A 19043-nucleotide genomic window follows, 5' to 3' on the forward strand; every position below is an offset into this window, starting at 1 on the left:
AAGAGAGGAAAATTTGTGATGTTTCCTCTAAGGGAGAAGCATCATTCGTAAACCTTCCCCGAACATAAGCACCAGTAAGTAATCCTGAAAGAAAAAAATCCATGGCAGCTAATTTGGACTTAATGGTAATGTTTTAACTGAATTTTTTTCATCTTTTCCACTGGCAAAAAAGCTTGTGTGCTTTTGTCAAATTATGAGGAGTTTTGAGGTACACAAGATGCATTCTCTACTTGAGTGTAATGCCATTTGCCCATGAATGACAAACGAAAATCAAATCGGTGGCCCCTTAAGGTTAAACAAAGTCCCCAAATAAATGGGATACAAGGTACTACATTAAAAAAAACAACAAAAAAAAAAAGCCCTTTTTTATTTTTTTAAAAGAATGTATAGTATCCCCAATGTAAATTTAGAAACCTATTTCGATCAGGTTGAATGGGATAGTGGGGCCGCTATGGACACTGCGATTGTTAGCAGATGGGAGGCCAGTGGCTCTGTGAAGCTAGCTGATTTCTTGGTTAATGATACATGGAAAACCTGGAAAGTGATAAAAACCTCATCAGCAGTAGTAAAATGTGATTGCAATGGTACTGAAGTGCTTTTTATGGCCTCTTACGGTACATTGACCCCAAGACTGCATCAAACAGAGATGAGCTGGTAGGAAATAGGAGTCCTTCCTACATGAAGAAATTGGGGTTTTGGAATAGATATCTGTTGTCAGTGGAGAAAGTCAATGTCTATGGTTGGATTTCTACAAAATGATCGAGAGGTGGCTGTAAAACAGACCAAGGACACCTGGTGAAAAATAATGAGTTCATTTTAGAACATTGAGAGGTGCGAATTTTCAAAAAAAGGAAATTGTTCTCAAAATGGTTGATGTATAGGACCCCTCAACTACTAAATAAAATGAATGGGGGATGCCCCAATCAGTGTTTCAGGTGCGTTATCTTGGGCACTGGAGACTGGCTGCAAATTATCTGGCACTGTAGTAAATTGGACAAGTTCTGGTATAGTATCTTTAAACTTTTGAAAAATCAGCTGCAGATTGAAATTCCCCAAACCCCATGCTTAAGGCTCCCTGTTTTCCGTTTTTACTGATTTTTACAGATAAATACAGACAGAAAACATTTATTTTCTTGTCTGTATTTACTTTTAAATGTGGATAAAAACAGAAATTGAGTTGCTTTTTGAGTAATTCGAAATACTGCCTGCCAGGCCAATAGCTGTGCGGATTGATAGGTAAGGGGGCTAAAAAAAGGAATTTTTGTAAAAAGGCTTTAACAGCAGTAGATATGCATAAGGTTGGCACTGAAATATGCATATTTTCTTATAAGTATATTGATTTATTTTCTGTGGGCATTTACAAAATTGAAACTTAGTAGGCAAATATACTAATTTCAGCTTCATTTTTCCACAAAACCCAAAATAAATACGGATAAATACCAATAAAATTTGCAAAAAATAAATATGGATAAATTCAGATGGAAATGTCAAAAAAATAAATACCATAAAACTGGGAGCCCTACGGCCATGCTTGAGCTTTTGGGCTATTGCCCTATGCCAGTCATTGCAGCGAAACATTAGAGTTGTTCTTCAGCTCGTTGTAAGAGGCACAATCATTGTTCATACAAAAGTGGAGGTCCAAGCTTGTTCCCTGCTTTCTTGATTTGCCTAATACAATGAAGAGGGTTGGGGGGGGGGGGGGGGTGGGGGTGGAGAGAGAGTGTGTTCTCTGCCCACGAAATTCGATGAGCTATGTGTCCTTCTTTAATTAATTAAGGAGGAAGGAAGAGCTACCGTAATTGTTAATGGGGTGTATCAGGAATTGTGGATTGGATTACATGTATTTATATATACATTTTAGAACATGTGTTAGTAGATACTGTATGTGCACCTGCCTTTCTATTTTCTATTGCCGATGGACTTTGTGATGATGTTGGTTTCTGTACTGTACCTCCAAATAATAAAAAAAAAAGTTAATTTGTCCAGGTTTTTATCGGTCCTCCTGGCATTATTTCATATGCTGATAAGAATACTTAATTGTCAGCATCTCTAGAGTACGGTCCAATCATAGAACTGATTTCTCCAGTAAAGGCAATATCGAGCAGAGTATTCAACTTTAATAAAAAAATGCAGTAGACAACTGAACATATTACCCCAGAGCATTAATTAATTAACTGTGTAAAGAAGTGGGGTTATACATTTGACCCGAAAGCAGGGCTATCACTTTCCGTACTTGGCGTACTATTGGAAACATCCAAGGATGTGTTTGTGGGACTTGATCTACTGGTACTTTAATTTGGGAAATATCAATGTCAGGAAGTGCAAAATCAATTTGACCAGTAGTACCCCGGATTTAACTCTTCCTCTTTTCCCACCATAATATCCATGTAAATTGTGTCTTTGACTTTTAACCCCTGAATTAATCTTGGGCTTTTTAAATGCTTAGATTTTTCAATATTTTCAGCATATTAATTTACATTTTCCTTTGTTGGTCTTATTTCTTCTTTTTTTGGAATTTGTTCACCCAATAACCTAAATTTGGAAACAATGAGGGGATGGTGGGATTAAGCAAAGAGGCACTGGATAACGGAATTGTGTGCCTCCGCATATTATTTGCTGGATACAATAGACTTCTTCGATTAGATACAATTGTCCTATTATGCAGTTTACAAATGGTCATTTTCCCAAATAGAAAATAATGAATCCCCACACTGTTTTAAGGAGAAAGGAGGTATTCTTCGCTGCTAACACTTAACTGGAGTTGCGCCTATATCAAGCAATAAGAGTACAGGCTAATCCAGTACTAGTCCACAATATGTAAGCCCCAATAAAGGTCTACTCTCAAACAATCCCAGAATGAGAGGCTACAACAGTGTCTAATGGATACTAGGCAAATGAACCGTGTTAAAAGAAAATTATGATTGAAGGCAAAAAGTAAAGTGAATTGAGAATAACTAGTATGGTTCAAGAGTGGCTCAACTTGACTCACCAGCGCTGGAGTAGCAACCCAAACGTCACCTTCTCCTTACCCCCAAACTCGAAGCCCTCCCTCAACGAGCTACAGATCACCTGAGAACTTCGAGGTCCTTCTTTTCAGTGGTGTGAGGAGGTGCTTTTCTGACAGCATTTTTGAAAATGAGAATGTGTGAGTGCCCTTCCACTCGGCTTCCCAGTGGGGGGGGGGGGATCAACTTGGGGTTTACTGAGATCTGTCGGTTGAATGAGAAAGATCAGACTCTCAGGATACTGTACAATAGAGACTCACTCCTGCAGCATGTGTCTTGTTAAGAACCACCCCAATGAAGTAAACGTCACCATTGGTGCAACACTGATAGGCCACCAACGGAACAAGCCTTCAAGAACAAATTCTGGCGATCTCCAGCAGCGATCCGAAGGACCACAGGGATACACACAGGAAACTCTCCACCGAGGTTGGCAGTCAAATAACACAAGCGCATCAGTCGCTTTCGCTGCTTAATGCACAAACTGATGAGCTGAGTGAGCGACAACACACATACAGCATTTTAGCAAGGGAGGAGGAGCCACCAGTGAGCAGCCCTCTGCAAAACGTTATCAGTTCTTATCTTGTGAGGCTTTTTTATATTTGAAATAAGTCAGATTTTCTGAGAAGCCTTATGTTATTTAATACCGGTTGACCTCGCATTGCTTCTGTGTTTAGATATGGAGAAGAGCCCTTTACGAACTTGATGGTCATCTCCTCACATGTAGATTTGTCAACATAAAGTGTATTTTGCAATATCATTGACTCCGTAAATCTACGCATCACAGTGTCCCATAAAAAATACATTAAACAACTGATTTTTTTTTTTAAACAAGGTCAAATTCAAACACACTAATCTCATTAAGATTACGAAAAAGTGGATTGTTTATCTTGGAATTTGCCTTTAAGAAATGCCAGCTATTTCATCAAACATTCTTTAAAAAAAACTTAAAGGAACCATAGTTGCTACTATGTTATTAAAAGTAACGATCTCTCTTGTGTGAAGTCACAGATGCTGCCCACTCGCGCCACTTAGATTTTGCAATTAAAAAATTATTAGAGGTGCCTGGCTTACCCATCAAGTTGCAGCCTCTCAGAAACATAAGAAAGGCATTACTCTGCTAGGAGTCGTTCTGTAATTGAATTAGCACAGAGGTGCCAGTATTTTAGATGTAATCAGCAAACCATAGTGGAATTGAAGGTCCTGATTCTCAATGATGGCCTATTGGACTATCACTTTTGATAAAACAAGATCTATGTACCCATCAAATCTGGTCAATACACTCTTGCTCGTTTTTGCACTTTGTCGTTCTCTCCCTACACGCTCAATAGGTCTTGATAGCACAACCTCTTAAAGAGTGGGGCATAAATACAGTGCACTCCAAGCTAGGAACTTACACTCTAGGAATAACCAGCCTGAAGGTTTGATCTTTCAATACAGTTGCTTAATAGCCCGAGGTTCTACCCTGATGCTCCATCTTTTTCATCTCCCAGACTTTGTTGAGCAATGCAACAACAACTCATTGCTCTTGATCGTGTTAAGTGGGAAAGTAGGTGTATGTTAGAACAAATGTTGTACTTCCTCAAACATGGCCCCAAATACTTTTTGACTCAACTACTTACAAACAAGAAATGAAACTTGCTTTTTGCTGCTATCTAAATCCACACAAATTTATTTTTAGACAAAATCTGGGCTTTCTGTGATCAGGAGCTAGTTTGTGAAGCCAGGGCAAGAACATCCAACTTGAATTTTGGATAGAGATTTGAACCCTGTTGGTGAATGGAAGTTACTATAGCATCTAATGCGAACACCTCTTGATTACTGAAATATTTCAGCAACTGCAGGCTGTAACCAACTTGATCATCATCTAAGCTATCCTGGAGCCTTTCTTAGTAAATTGTTTCTCCTTTTCTGTTTGACCTGATTCCTAGCTCTTGATGGTTCAGTTCATTGCCATAGTGATTAGCATCCAATTCCTATGCTGTAGATGGTACATGGCGTTACCATTTGATGGCTTAGCCTCCTTCTGGGAAGGGACACCCTAGATCACTTGCTGCTAAACACCTGCCAATAAATTAGATCTTGCGCTTGGTCCGACAAGAACTGTTTTTTCTTCTACTATGTCATCTACGCATTTTAGGACTAGTTATCTGCTTACAGTTCTAAGGAGTGAAATTAGTTTTCAAGAATCTCATTCTGCCAGAGGTAAGCAACGACATGTTTTTAGTACAACATATATTGTCTCCATATTGTGCTTTTGCTCTGGCTTTGTACACCTTTATAGTTGCAACCACGCGTTCTTTCCATTTTTGGACACCAAAGTTGCTATGGCTAATGACTTGTACAACTACTGAGATTCTCTGAGAAGTGACTGAAACACTTCATGGTGGACTGTACCCTAGTCTATAAATTTATGAGCGACAGCTTCCTGATAGCCACAAGTCATGATATTACTTTATTATATGTTTATTTGGAGATATTTCTTGGGCATAAGGAAGAAGAGCTCTATCATCAGCAGGCCGAAGAACCACAGCCCTTTTGTTTACCAAAGAGCATAAGTTTGAGTTGCCTTTCTGTGTGTACATTATTGCTGAAGAGACTCGTGTACCTCATGTGTTACATGAAAAAGATCACTGTGTTTTTGTCTGCTATTCCCAATCTAACAGAGGGCCCAGGCTTGTGATGTAGTGATGCTGGAAGCCCTGGGCATTCACTTTGCTGTGCCAATACAATTGAAGAGAATCTTAAGGTCAGTATTAGCCAGAAAAAGGGGTGAACAATCTAGCATTGACATACGTGGCTATTAAAATGTAAAAACAGAGGTGCTGTTCACTCGTCCCCTTCAGGATCATAAACGTTTCTCTGGGGTGTGAAGAAAGCAACCCAGTGGCGTCACTAAGGTTGGTGTCACCCGGTGCGGGTAACTCATGGTGTCACCCCCTCATGACTTACCGCATGGACCTCCTCCGCTCTGAGTCCGCCAGTGGACACAGTTGGCAAATAACGGGACCATACAGAATCCTTAGTAACGTTTGTAAATGTAGGTCCTATATTTACAAAATGTGCCTGTTAACAACAGTGTGATAATGACTCATTAATCAGGTTGTACAGTGGGCTACCTGCTAGTCAACAGTTTATTGGAATTTATAATATCATAGGTATGGTACTTTGTACTGGTGTGGTGTTCCCACTATCCAGCAACACGATATATCAGTGGTCGAAGTGGGGGGGGGAAAGTAGGGGAACTGTGGGCGGAGAATCCGAGGGCGGGAATAACCCAAGGATTTGATCAGTGGGCGGAGCCAGAGGTGTGGCCAGAATGAGCAAACATCCCAATTTTTTGTATTTGTTTGGTTTCACTGCCCAGTTTTATCAACCAATGGATACACATGATTATTTAAGGTTATAATGAGTTATTGACAGTAAAATGTATTCACAAAGTGAGATATACTTCTAATCACAGAATGTCCCCAAATACGATAAAAAGCACAAGCCATTTGTCACCGAGCCATGGAGTTTCTGTCATCAGCACTTCTCCCTTTTCCACAACAGCAGTTCAAACATGAATGGCTAAAAATCCTAGTTTGCAAATGTTTTCTAAATAATAATGGCTCTGCCATATTTGCCTCATAATGCAAGATCTGCCGCATGATCTGACCATCTCAACTAATAAATTGTTTGTAGCTCAAACGTATCAAAAGTTAATAAAAAATGTGACTTGTGTTGCTGCTGAGTAAATGGCAGTTAACAGCTCACTGTTCTATGTTAGGATTTTAACTTATAAACTGCAAGTAACAAAGGATCTCTGACAAAAGCAGTAGCCCACTGGCTATTTACATTATGTGCACTTTGTGATCTGCATGGTACATGTTCTTTGCAGCAGGTACATTAACCCTCTGAGCTACCTTTCCATGAGTCAAATCTTCCATTAGACAAAATTCTGATCTCTCTCTAGGAAGAACATTAATCACCAGAGTCATCATGACATTTTTATTGTTACCGAAAATTGCTGGAGGCCAGGAAAGAGGCAGCAAGCACTTTTAAAACCATAATAGACTTGCAAAAATGATACCTCCACCTAAAGTCAGCACCTGGTGCGGTCACACCGGTTGCACTGCCCCAGAGCTGGCCCTTCTCAAGGGTCCTGTGACCTCCGTGACAGGGTCACTGTTGTTCTAGGGTGTGCTGCTTCATAGGCCTGCCCGCAAGACTGGAGGTGAACTTCAGTATGGATTGTGGTGGACAAGCCTTGAAAGTTAACCTACACTTGTCATGCTAGGGTCCACCTGCTGGTGCTAAGACACCAGGGCTTCTAAGGTCTTGCGAAGCCTTCTTAGGTCTAGCATGGGATTGTGCTCTCTCAGGAGAGTGGTCTGGTGAACTGGTTATTAAGGCTGAACCTGGTTCACCAGTTCCAAATTCAGCAGCTCTGGCCATAGTGCCACATCCTCTCCCCCACTGAACACCATACTGCCCCACTGAGAAAAACTCAGACTGCCTTCAACTACAACCCAATTGTTGCCAGCTATAAACACCTGGATGAGGCTCAATTTAAATTACGCACTGGGCAAGAGCAATATTTGGCCTACAAGTAAAAAGTGACAGCATCCTGGAAAAAGCAAACAATCATAGGGAATGCAACATTTTGCAAACCATGTGAAATGTAAGCAGGAACAACATGCTTACCTTAACGCTTTTACACTCACTGTTCAGAAATCAGTGAGTGCTTTTGCCTGAAAAGTTAAGGACATGACAACAGGGCCCTGAATGGACCCATTTCAATGACCATTGCATATATCCTTACAAAACGTAAGCAGTATGGTAAAAAAAGACAACATCCCTAGATACAGAGCAGCAGTACAAATTTTGTTTTTCAATCGTCACATTGCAGTACCTCCAGGATTGGTGCACTAGTTCCAAGCCCTGGGAAAACAAGGCCAAGACAACAAAAATAGCGCTGCACTGGCAAACTCTGTAAAAGTGGCGCTAATGTGTTTGGGTGTGAATAAAATCAATCTGGCCAGTTTGCTACCACTCTGTCTTACTTTATTTAGTTATTTATTTTGCATATTTTTAAACTTTTATTCCCGATGCTGCACTTTGGAATTAAATGTCAGAAAAATACGACATTGATTTTCCAGCAAAAGGGATTTTCTTTTTTGGATCCATTTCACAGGAGAGCAAATAAAAGAAAGGAGAGGAAAGAGTGAGAACCCCGTCTTGCAGCCACTGTCTTCAGTAAGAGAAGAACTGCCGGGCTAGCAGGCGAGAGGCCTCAGCTTGTACACAGAGCTGCTGTGCCTGAAAGTCGTCTTCGCAGGGACAGGGACAGGGACAGCTCAAAAGATGGGCCCACAACTCGGTGATCAGAGGCAGGCAACCTCGCTCCGCACTGCCTTCGCCCTCCCCCTTCGCCCTGCTGGGTGTCACCCCATGTGAGGGTGTCACCCGGTGCGGTCCGCACCCCCCGCACCCCCATAGTGACGCCGCTGAAGCAACCTTTACTCCATTAATTCCTGTGAGCTCGTTGGATCACTCTGTGAAACTTCTCTGTCATAGTGCATATTAGCATTGTGCCAGAAAATTAATTGGCTTAGTGAGTGGCCTAGTACTGAAAAGATTACTAGGACTGCAATCTGCACTGCTAATGAGTTATTTCTGTCATTTATTACAGTTCCAAAGCAAAATGATTCTCACACATGGTATACATTCTATTCAATATATACTTTCATCTTTATACATTTGTACATAAACAAAAATGTGTGCAAACTTGCATGTATCTTGATCAAAACAATAATAATATCATAAAGCACCCAATGCATTTCGGGACATTTTGTCCCTTCGTCAGGGGTATGCTTATAAATTAATTTTCAGTACTCTGAAGTTCTCAAAATCAACCACTGGTCTTTTAGTGTGTTATCAGGTGCTGTCTTCCCTGTTCTCGTTGAGACCTTACTGTGGAGTACACGAGGAATGGCGTTTTGCCAAAACTAGTTTCGAATAGAATCACCAACGGTAATCATAGACGATCGGATCGGTATTCCAAGTAAACAGCGTATACTTCCAGGTTTCGCTATCAATAGCGAAACCTGGAAGTATACGCTATTCGAAACTAGTTTTGGCAAAATGCCATTCCTTGTGTACTCCACAGTAAGGTCTCAACGAGAACAGGGAAGACAACACCTGATAACACACTAAAAGACCAGTGGTTGATTTTGAGAACTTCAGAGTACTGAAAATTAATTTATAAGCATACCCCTGACGAAGGGACAAAATGTCCCGAAATGCATTGGGTGCTTTATGATATTATTATTGTTTTGATCAAGATACATGCAAGTTTGCACACATTTTTGTTTATGTACAAATGTATAAAGATGAAAGTATATATTGAATAGAATGTATACCACTTGTGAGAATCATTTTGCTTTGGAACTGTAATAAATGACAGAAATAACTCATTAGCAGTGCAGATTGCAGTCCTAGTAATCTTTTCAGTACTAGGCCACTCACTAAGTTACTTCATATGCCCGGCAAGCACATTGCAATGCTGCACGCATACCTAAAAAACTTTGTTTCACATTCTCATATACCGAGTGCGTTCACCACCCATTCCTACGTGAAAATTAATTGGAACAGACCCCTCACTCTTTCATTGATTCGTTTTTTTATTTTAGTTGTATTGGTGCAGCGAATGGGACAGTATTTGTGTTCTGCCTGTAACAAGAGCCCGAAAATAAGCGCCTTTCTTTAATGAGTCAACAAACTTAAGGGGTATATTTACAAGAGTTTATCGGCACAGGAACGCCACTTTTTATAACGTTCCTGTGCCGATAAACCCTTCGCCTTGTTTACAAGGCAGTGCTAAGCCACTCTAACACCACCTTGTAAATAAGGCCCCCTTTCACGCAGCACTTTGCGTGAAAGGGGGGGCAATGGGTGTTGCAGTGGGTGTTACGCTGCAATACAAATGCTTTTTGATGCTGCCCTCTATTTACAAGGGTGGCGTAAATATGGGGCAGTGCCAAAATGAAGACAAAAAAAATCCTGGTCTTAACATGGCGAAACGAGGAGTAAGGATTAATTTCTCCCTGTTTCCATGTGTGCAGCATTGGGCAGCACACATAGAAACAGCAAATCGCCTTTACAGATTGTTAATGTGCATGAAGGTGTCCCTTACTGCACATAAACAATCATTAAAAAAATGGCAAGTTGCATCTTCTATGTGGGCTGCACAATACAGCACACATAAGAGGTACAAATCACCATTATGGATTGTTTATGTGCAGTGAGGGACACCTTCCTACACATGAACAATCATTCCCCTAAACGCAACGCACTAAATTTAGGTCCAGTGCTAGGGGAAACACCGAGGTGCACTGTATTCTTGTGAATACGGCGCTTCCCTGCGTTTTCAGAAAGGCAGAGAGCGGCATTAGCAATTTTAGCTTAATGCCGCGCTCAGCCATTCTCTTGTAAATATGTCCCAAAGTTTCAAACACCTGACTCTACATTGCTGCTGAAAGCCAAGGGCCATATCCACTTCCTTTATGGTAAGGGTGTTTGAATTACCTAGCAGTCCTTCTGCTATGGATGTGGTCCTACCCCTTACGGCCACAGTTTCCTGCACAATAGAGTAGAGAGACAAATTTAGCCAAGGAGGAGACAGGACCATTAAGAGTGGTGAAATGGTCTCACCATTTACTTCTTGGCTACGCATGCCAGAGCTGCCTTATTGGTGTTGGAAACATTTAGGATTATCTAACAGGACACCACTGAGTCTTTTCTAATGTGAACCCTGTGTAAAGAAGCTTAGTTGTAAAAACATCTTTATTTTTTTACTGCAACTAATTTTTATGAATTGCTTTTTGTCACCTGCTTTAGAGGCTTTGGCTATCCCGGTATAGACAGTTTGATTCTCGTGACAGAGCGTATTATACTGGGTTTGTTCTCCTAATATTCCTTATTGGAACCTTTTCATGATCAACAACAAAGGCTCCAGCTTAGTACTACATATGTAGCGCTTAGAGACCGGCGGTGATAGGCGCTATATAAAAACCCTATAACATAACATAACATGTTCCAAGGGAGGAAGGTCTAATAGCACGTGAGGTGTCCAAAATTTTGACAAAGATGTCTGGCTTGATTGACTAAGATAATTGGCTACCTTCTGAAAGTTCATCTGCTTTGGTTAACTAGTATGCCGACTATAAACCACGCTTTAACCCAGAAATATCCTTTTGATTTCTAAATAGTGTCTAAAGCCCTACTGGGCTTTGCCCTTTACATACTTGTGGTCAGTGGAACCTTGTCTTCTCAACATGACCAACAATCCTTTTTTTTTCTTTTCTTTTTTTTATTGAGAATTCATATAACATTATAACAAAGCAGTGTGAATAGATTGACTGAAAAAGACTTGATACGATATAGACAAACCACAGAAATAAATAAATGGAACATAAAGACCTGGTATGTAGAGGTCGAATTAGTGAATTACATTGCTAGTAACTAATTGAAGTTGAGGGTTGTAGATCATGTGATGTTATAGATAGATGGAGAGAGAAAAAAAAAAAGAGAATATAGCGAGTAAGGGTCTTAAGAGCATTGCCGTAGCCATGATCCTGAAAAAAAAAAAACAGTAGATTTGCTACAATCTACTAGTACGCCAAGCAGCAACTGGTGCCCATATCTTCATCCCCAAATCTCTAAAATTTTTACCCTTAAGTTGATACAGAGCCGCCTCCACATTATGTATACCCAATAATCTGGATAGCCACATTTGAAAGGTTGGGGCCTCAGTATCTTTCCAAGCTGCTGAAATTAAAATTCTAAGTACAGCTGCGGAAATAAAAATTTGAGATTCAGTCTCAATATTTAATTTCAATTGACTTTGGCATCCTATAATCATAAGTGTCGGAGACAAGGTTATCTGAGCATCCAACAGTCCTGACCAGAATAATTCAATCTCTCTTTTAATTGATTCTAGTTTCTCGCACTGATAGAACATGTGGATGATGTCGGCTGGGCCTTTGCAGCATCTGGGGCAGTTATTATTCTCCCTCTTGCCCCAATCATAAAGTTTAGAAGGGGTGTAATAAAGATTAAATAATGTTTTAAAATGTTGAGCTCTTAAATTTGAGGAACGTAAGAATCTTTTATCCATTTCAAGTGCTCTATCCAGGTCAATATCTGGATCCTCCAACTTTGCAGCCCAGGCTGCCTCAGTTTTGCCCATGTCGTCCTGGGATTCCTCCAAAAATAGCCTGTACACACCATTGATTCGAGGTTCGCCGACCTTCATATAGTCCAATATCTTACACCTCTCCCTTAAAATAATTCGGGGCCTTATTGATCTTATTGTGCTGACCACCTGAGCGTATTTGTAATCTTCTATACCCTGGAGGGAGTGCCTTTGTCTTAGATCTTCCAGAGTTCTGCACTCATCCCTGACAATAACTTGCCCCAGTGTCAAAACACCTTTTCCCGCCCAGTGTCTCCAGGACCCATCATTGCTTAAATTGGGAAAAAGGCTAGAGTTCCAGAGCGGGGTGTGGTGATTGTATTTGGATATTGCCAGTGCTTTCTGAGCTGCTGCCCAGACCCCCCATATTCCTTCGAGTGTCTTAAGTCTACTTTCTGTTCTCCTTAGTAATACCCCGGTAGCCTCGCTACCAAGTAGTAATTCGAAAATAGATGGAATCGCGTCTTGTCTTCTGGGGGAGTTTGAGCTGCTTCCCACTGGTTCGAATAGAATGGCCATCTGCGTAAGAAGACAGGACCAATGATAATATCTGACATTTGGCATTCCCAAACCACCCCTTTCCTGAGGCAAAGACATATATTTCATGGATCTTCTAACCTTGCCATATTGCCACAAGAAGTTCATAAAGATGGATTCAATTTCTTTAATAATTTTCCCCTCTATTTTAAAGGGGATCGACCTAAATTTGTATAACACCTTGGGGAACATAGTCATTTTAATAACATTGGCGCGACCAATTATTGAGAGTTGTAGCGTGTCCATTCTTTTCAGATTCTCCCTCATGGATTTCATGAGAGGAATGAAGTTATCTCTAATTATCAACTGCGGTTGGGCGTTGATCCTTATCCCCAGGTAAACCACAGAATCGACGAATCTGGAGTCTAGCTTGTTTATGTTCTTGGAGCAGAGCCCCTGTGTCTTATCCACATTTAGACGATAGCCTGATTGTCCACCAAATTTACTCGTAGTACCCACTACTTCCAGCATAGCTGCTTCGGGATCAGTAGTGATGACAGCTAGATCATCGGCATATGCCAGAATTTTTGTTTGGAAACCATTTGTAACTACCGGTTTAATTGCTGAGTTGTTAATTATTTGACATATTAAAGGATCTATATATAGTGCGAATAGGATAGGTGAGCATGGGCATCCCTGCCTTGTCCCCCTCGTAATAAAAATCTTATCAGAACTCTCACCCATCATTTGAATTTTCGCCACTGGGGTAACATACATGGCCTGAATAGCCTTCACAAACCTTGGTCCAAACCCCCTTTCGACGAGCACACTCCACAGGAATTCCCATCTGACGCGGTTGAAAGCTTTCTCCGCATCTAGGAGGATCATTGCGACCCCTCCCTCCCCGGCAGCATGGATATCAAACAACGTGATAACTCGTCTGATATGATCTGTGGTTCCCCTACCAGGAATGAAACCATGCTGCCAGGGAGAGACCAGGGACCCAACGATCCATCCCAAGCGGGTTGCCAAGATCTTAGCATATACTTTATTGTCCGCATTTATTAGAGATATGGGTCTATTACATCACCAACAATCCATTGCGTGCCACCAATACCCCTAGACTCAACTGACCCCTTTAACATCCCTAGCTCTATGCTCACATTCTACCAGAAACCAAGCTTACCCTCCAGATCCTTCAAAATCTTCTGAGTAGACAACCCAATGCTTGACTTTATCTCTCACCGTATCAACACAACACTTCTAAATAACTTCAAAATTGTGAACATCCACACTCCAATTAAGATACGCATCCTGGTACTCTAAAGACCTTGCTGGCAATAAATAATCCATTTGTAAACAGGAAAGAAAATGAAAAAATAAACAGAACTCTAGAGGACCTCATATTCTCTAGCTTTTTTAAATCAAAACAACATTACCAGAACAGGAAAAATAAACACAGACCTAGCTAGACTCCTCAACAAATGAAATGCAAGATAATATGAGGAACTAGTGTGTACACGATTAAGGTCTCATAAGACAACAGATCCAAAATCTTGAACTAATGAGAAACAGAGAGCCTGCTGGCTCCTTGATATTTTTTATAATAGCTTTTATTGGCACTTTATTTTCCTTTTACATAACTGAACATAGATTTCAAGCAAGCTTCATCACAATTTGCATATGTAGCACAACGTAATTACATATAACAGTGCTCAGCCGTGGTCCATGCAGGTAACAGCAGTGGGGCAGTGTAAGGGGGGATTTCGAGGGACGATGCAGGCTCTGCATCGTCCCGACAAATCTCCCCTTTCCCAGCCTCACCGCTGTTACCTGCACGGACCGCGGCTGACCGTACTATACAATAATTTGAAATGTAAAGACCTTGCTGTTGTATAATGGTACTAATCAGAATTGTTCTGACAACGGATGTGAATACAACAGAGAGCAAGTCTAGGTGCAGGCAGTAAAAGTCCTTTGCAATTCAGAAATGTCGTATGTTTCGACTGCTTACAACTGCAGTCAATAGAACCAAGAAAGGAGGAATTCTGCACTCGCTCAACATGACAGGGGGAGTGTCGTGAGAGCTGCAGCCCCAAAGGGCGTCGCTGGGGTCCCATAGGTTGTCCGTATACACCTGTAGGGCATCAGCCACCAGAAGGACATGTGCCATAGCTTGAAGAAGGGGGAGAGAGGGATCAGCAGGAATCCTCAAGGGGAGTGGTCCTCATCCTTTGCACCCTAACAGAGCTTCTCCAAAGGCGCTTCCCAGGTATCAGCAATTGGGTATTTCACCTCTTCCTTGTGTGGTGCCTCACTCTCCACCTGCATCTATGCCATCATGGATAACACCCATGCTGAGGCAACCATGGTCGGTCCTTTCGCCAAGATAAGGGACAAGTCCATAAATCGTGCCACAGCTTTTTCTTTCTTCGCGTGACAACTGAGACCCAGTATACTCATCTCCCAGGTGTAGTCCAAAGTGGTGCCCATGCATTCTGAGCTTTCTCGGGGAAGAACATGTGTATTTTGGTGGTTAGTACACCAAAATCCGCAAGGCACGTTATAAATCATACATTTTGCGCAGGTGGTTGTAAAACACCACCCTTCTCTACTCAGGGTCTTACTTGTCTAAGGTATGTGAAGCAGGTCCTGAAGACTGCAGAAATCTCAGAAGTCAGATTAAAGCTTGAGTTCAACCAAATGCGTGCAGACGATCTGGCCAAAGGGTGATGTGGAATAGGCGTGGACTACGTTATTGCAATCAGGATTTCAGATTTTGCACAGTTGAGCTTTAAGCAGCTGTGGGAGCAACACCTAATGGCAGAAAGCATAGAAGTGTGGTTATCTCGAGCCTCTTTATTGAATCGGATAATAACACTAGTTCCACCAGAGGTCTGAGATAGAAATTAAGGGGGCGTCGTTGGTAGCTCCTCGAAGCCTAGGGTACACCCCAATTAGCCGATTTGATGAAGAATCAGAAGGAAAGAGGGAAGAGGCTAAACTCTATTAGCAAGAAAAGATGCATTCCGAGCAACCTCCTGAATACCAGTATTCAGTGTGTGGAACATGGGGTAAAATGTTGAGCGGTGCTCCTGCTTCTGGAAATTATGAGGGGACTTCTCTGTTGGTTAATCGGCTAAAGGATCCAGGCCTATAAACCGATGACGAAGAAAATAACCATCTAGATATTCCTGAGGCTCACCTCACTCATCAACACATAATTGTACAAAAGGCCACAAGAAAGATCTTTCTATTGTTCTTTTTAAAACAATCCATAAAGAAAATTTGTGCACCGCCCTCGCCATTCAATATTAATTTAGAGAGATGGCAAATGCTTGAAAACCTAATTTCTGACATGAATGGGAGACTGATATGATATCGGATGAATGGATTTCTAAACGAGAAACTGATGTTGGGCGGATATTTTAATGAATGAAAACCTAATGAGAGATAGATGTAGGATGGATAGATGCCCGCATGAAAGGTAGATGTTAAATGAATGTTTTGATACATGGATAATTGAATGAGAAATGGATGGTGGATAAATGAATGAAGGATGGCTATTTCCTTTAAAAGAATTGATCATTGAATGAGAGATTGCTGAATGTTTAGACACATGGATATGTAAAAGTGACATGAAGGCCTGTAGCAGCATCTGCCTTCACAAAGTCTTGCCTGGTTTAGAGTCTGGCCAAAGGGTTACTCTGTTCTACTTTTTGATAATCAGCACAGTTTAAAATTAATTAAACAACTCCATGACGAACATGAGGGATATCCCATCCACCTTATTACCAGTGCATTGTATTCTACGACACTCATAATAAGGTGGACAAGGTATCCGGCATGTTAATTATGGAGTAGCCCATACACCAAACTCTAATTCAGGCCCTAAATCATGACGCATGCAAATTTGTATCCTCAGTTCAATTTCAATGCCAGCTTTATTCGATTCTTGTGCAAGAAAAAATCATAAAAGCATCCAGATTAAAACATCAATATTACATGATAAAAAGGTTCACAGGATACTTTTTAAATACAAGGTACTCAATAATACAGCGTTTAAATCCAACGGTAGTTTACAAATTCATTTTGTCAACTCCAAAGTATTTCATATAAAGATTCCTTTCCTGCAGTTTATGATGCTTTTCAAAAAAGATGCTATTGATTTTGCAAAACATTAATTTTCTGAAAATTGTAGTGATAAAAGCGCTGGCCTACATTGTCTTAATCGTAAAAATCTTAAAATAGGTAGGATCCATCTCCTTCTTTGCATGTCATAAAATTTACAAAATAAACCCACATGCATAGTTGTTTGCTGAGATTGTTTGTCACATGGGCAACTACTTAAGGCCCGATTCCGATCCGGTTAGGAAAGCATTCCCACCTAGGTACCGATTACGATGCGGTTAGGCAGACCTCCTAATTCCAAATCGGATCGGAAACGTGTCTTCTCGACGGAGGGCCAGATTACAATTCGGTTAGGAACATAGGCTCCCATAGAAGTCAATGGGAGTCCAACCAAAACGTATCTGGAAGCATCCAGATGCATCATACTTTGTCGGTCGGACTCTCCCGATCCGAGTTGGTCGGAAACCATTTCCAAACCGATTCAATCGCAACAGAATCAGGCCCTTAATGTTGTGGATCAATCATTTAATTCAGTAAAGCTCATCAAGCGATTTAAAAAATCTGAGTCTAAAACGGGTTAAAACAAATCAGTCATTCCCACTTAATGCAAAGTTTAGGTACGGCTCTGTACCATAAGTAGTGAGTATAAGTTGGTTAGATTGTACCGACCACTTAACTGCCTTGGCAGCAAATCTATTTGCCTCCAGATGTGTCAGACAACATTTTTTAAGGTGCTTTCTAGTGACACAATTTAAAATACCAGGATTAATAAAATATTAGGAGTGGCCCAAAACATTCATAAAATGTTTTATAAATTTCAGCCAGGGGGTATCCAGAGCCCAATCTAACATAAGGCTATCTTTTAATACTTCGCAATTAAAAGTGTTTTTTGGAGAAGTCCAGATCCTATGCCACAACAGAACTGGTTTGACTTTTATTAAGTCTGAAATGCAAGGTAATCCTAGTTCTGAGTGACATACGTAGGTGGAGGTACTATCTGGAACTGCCAAGAGATATTTTAAGAAAGCATTCTCCACCTGTTGGATAGATTTAATGTCGCGGTAGCCCCACACACCCGCACCATACATCACTATACCGATACATTTTGCCCTATATATTTGTAAGAGTTCCACTGGTGTTTTTCTACCCAACTTTTTTGCGAAATTAGACAGTGCTGCAGTAGTTTTCAAAAAAGCAAACTCCTATTTTTTACTGCCTGGTACCATGTCCCCTTGTTATCGAATAAGATACCTAAATAGGGAAAAAGTTATAGTAGGTTACACCTTTTTATTACCAATAAAAATGCCCCTTCATCTAGAACTATTTTTACCACACTTCATTATAAAAGTTTTAGTAATGTTAACTCGTAGACACAGCTTCTCCATGTATTCGGTGTAACTAGTGAGAACTCTTTGGAGTACTAATTGTGTGCGGGCCATCAACACTGCGTCATCCGCGTACAGAAGGGCGGGTATAGGACTACTTTCAGTCCACTCCTATACTCCCATTCTTTGAGCGTGCTCAGGCCATCGTTTTGATAGTTAGCATTGCTTGCCAAAACCTAAAGTAAATAAATACATACACAAATAGTTTAAATAAATAAGCAAATAAATAAACCCCACTGTTGGGCTTAAATCTGAATGGCATGGGGGTCCAAACATAGGTGGTAGAAGTAGCAACTGGGAGCAGAGAAAGGCATGTTTGTGTCCTACCTGTGGAAAATATTGCTTAACTATGAACTATTACCTCCTCAACAGAATCTATGCGACGGTGAAGAGTCCTGTGTTCATTGCACCAGTTACTTCTCGCCATGTTCTCAGGCCGACCAACGACAGGCTCTGCATCTGCTGAAAGGAAACAATAGATTACTCCAGAGTGTACATTGACATGCCCCTAGCTCAGTTTAATTGCTAGGTGGCTGTACCTTTTCTAAACTTGGACCAACAAGGTGGTGTTTACTCCCATTGAAAATCAGATTATGCAACATTTACGTGTTCTTCATGAAAAACAAAAAAATATGGCTGCTTGCGTTGAGAAGAGTCTCACTCTCTCTCTCTCTCTCTCTCTCTCTCTCTCTCCCCCTCCCTCTCCCTCTCCCTCTCCCTCTCCCTCTCCCTCTCTCCCTCCCTCTCTCTCCTTCTCCTCAACTCCCCCCTCCCCATCAAGACCTTTAGTACTGCTCTGTAGTATAGCTC

General features: G+C 41.0%; 1 protein-coding gene across 9 annotated transcripts in view; it reads right to left on the minus strand.

Moving 5' to 3' along the window:
• Positions 1–19043, minus strand: part of PLAC9 (placenta associated 9) — a 165896-nt gene that overhangs the window by 25920 nt on the left and 120933 nt on the right. For 5 of the 9 annotated variants that reach the window (XM_085604997.1, XM_085605008.1, XM_085605044.1 and 2 more), the window contains one exon: positions 18595–18695. In XM_085604997.1, coding sequence (XP_085461123.1) covers positions 18595–18695 — 101 coding nt within the window. The remainder of the gene's footprint in view (positions 1–18594; positions 18696–19043) is intronic. The other 4 variants (XM_085605019.1, XM_085605053.1, XM_085605068.1 and 1 more) reach the window with 1 other exon arrangement.

This window comes from Triturus cristatus, chromosome 1_2, assembly GCF_964204655.1.
Source record: "Triturus cristatus chromosome 1_2, aTriCri1.1, whole genome shotgun sequence".
Taxonomy (NCBI): domain Eukaryota; kingdom Metazoa; phylum Chordata; class Amphibia; order Caudata; family Salamandridae; genus Triturus; species Triturus cristatus.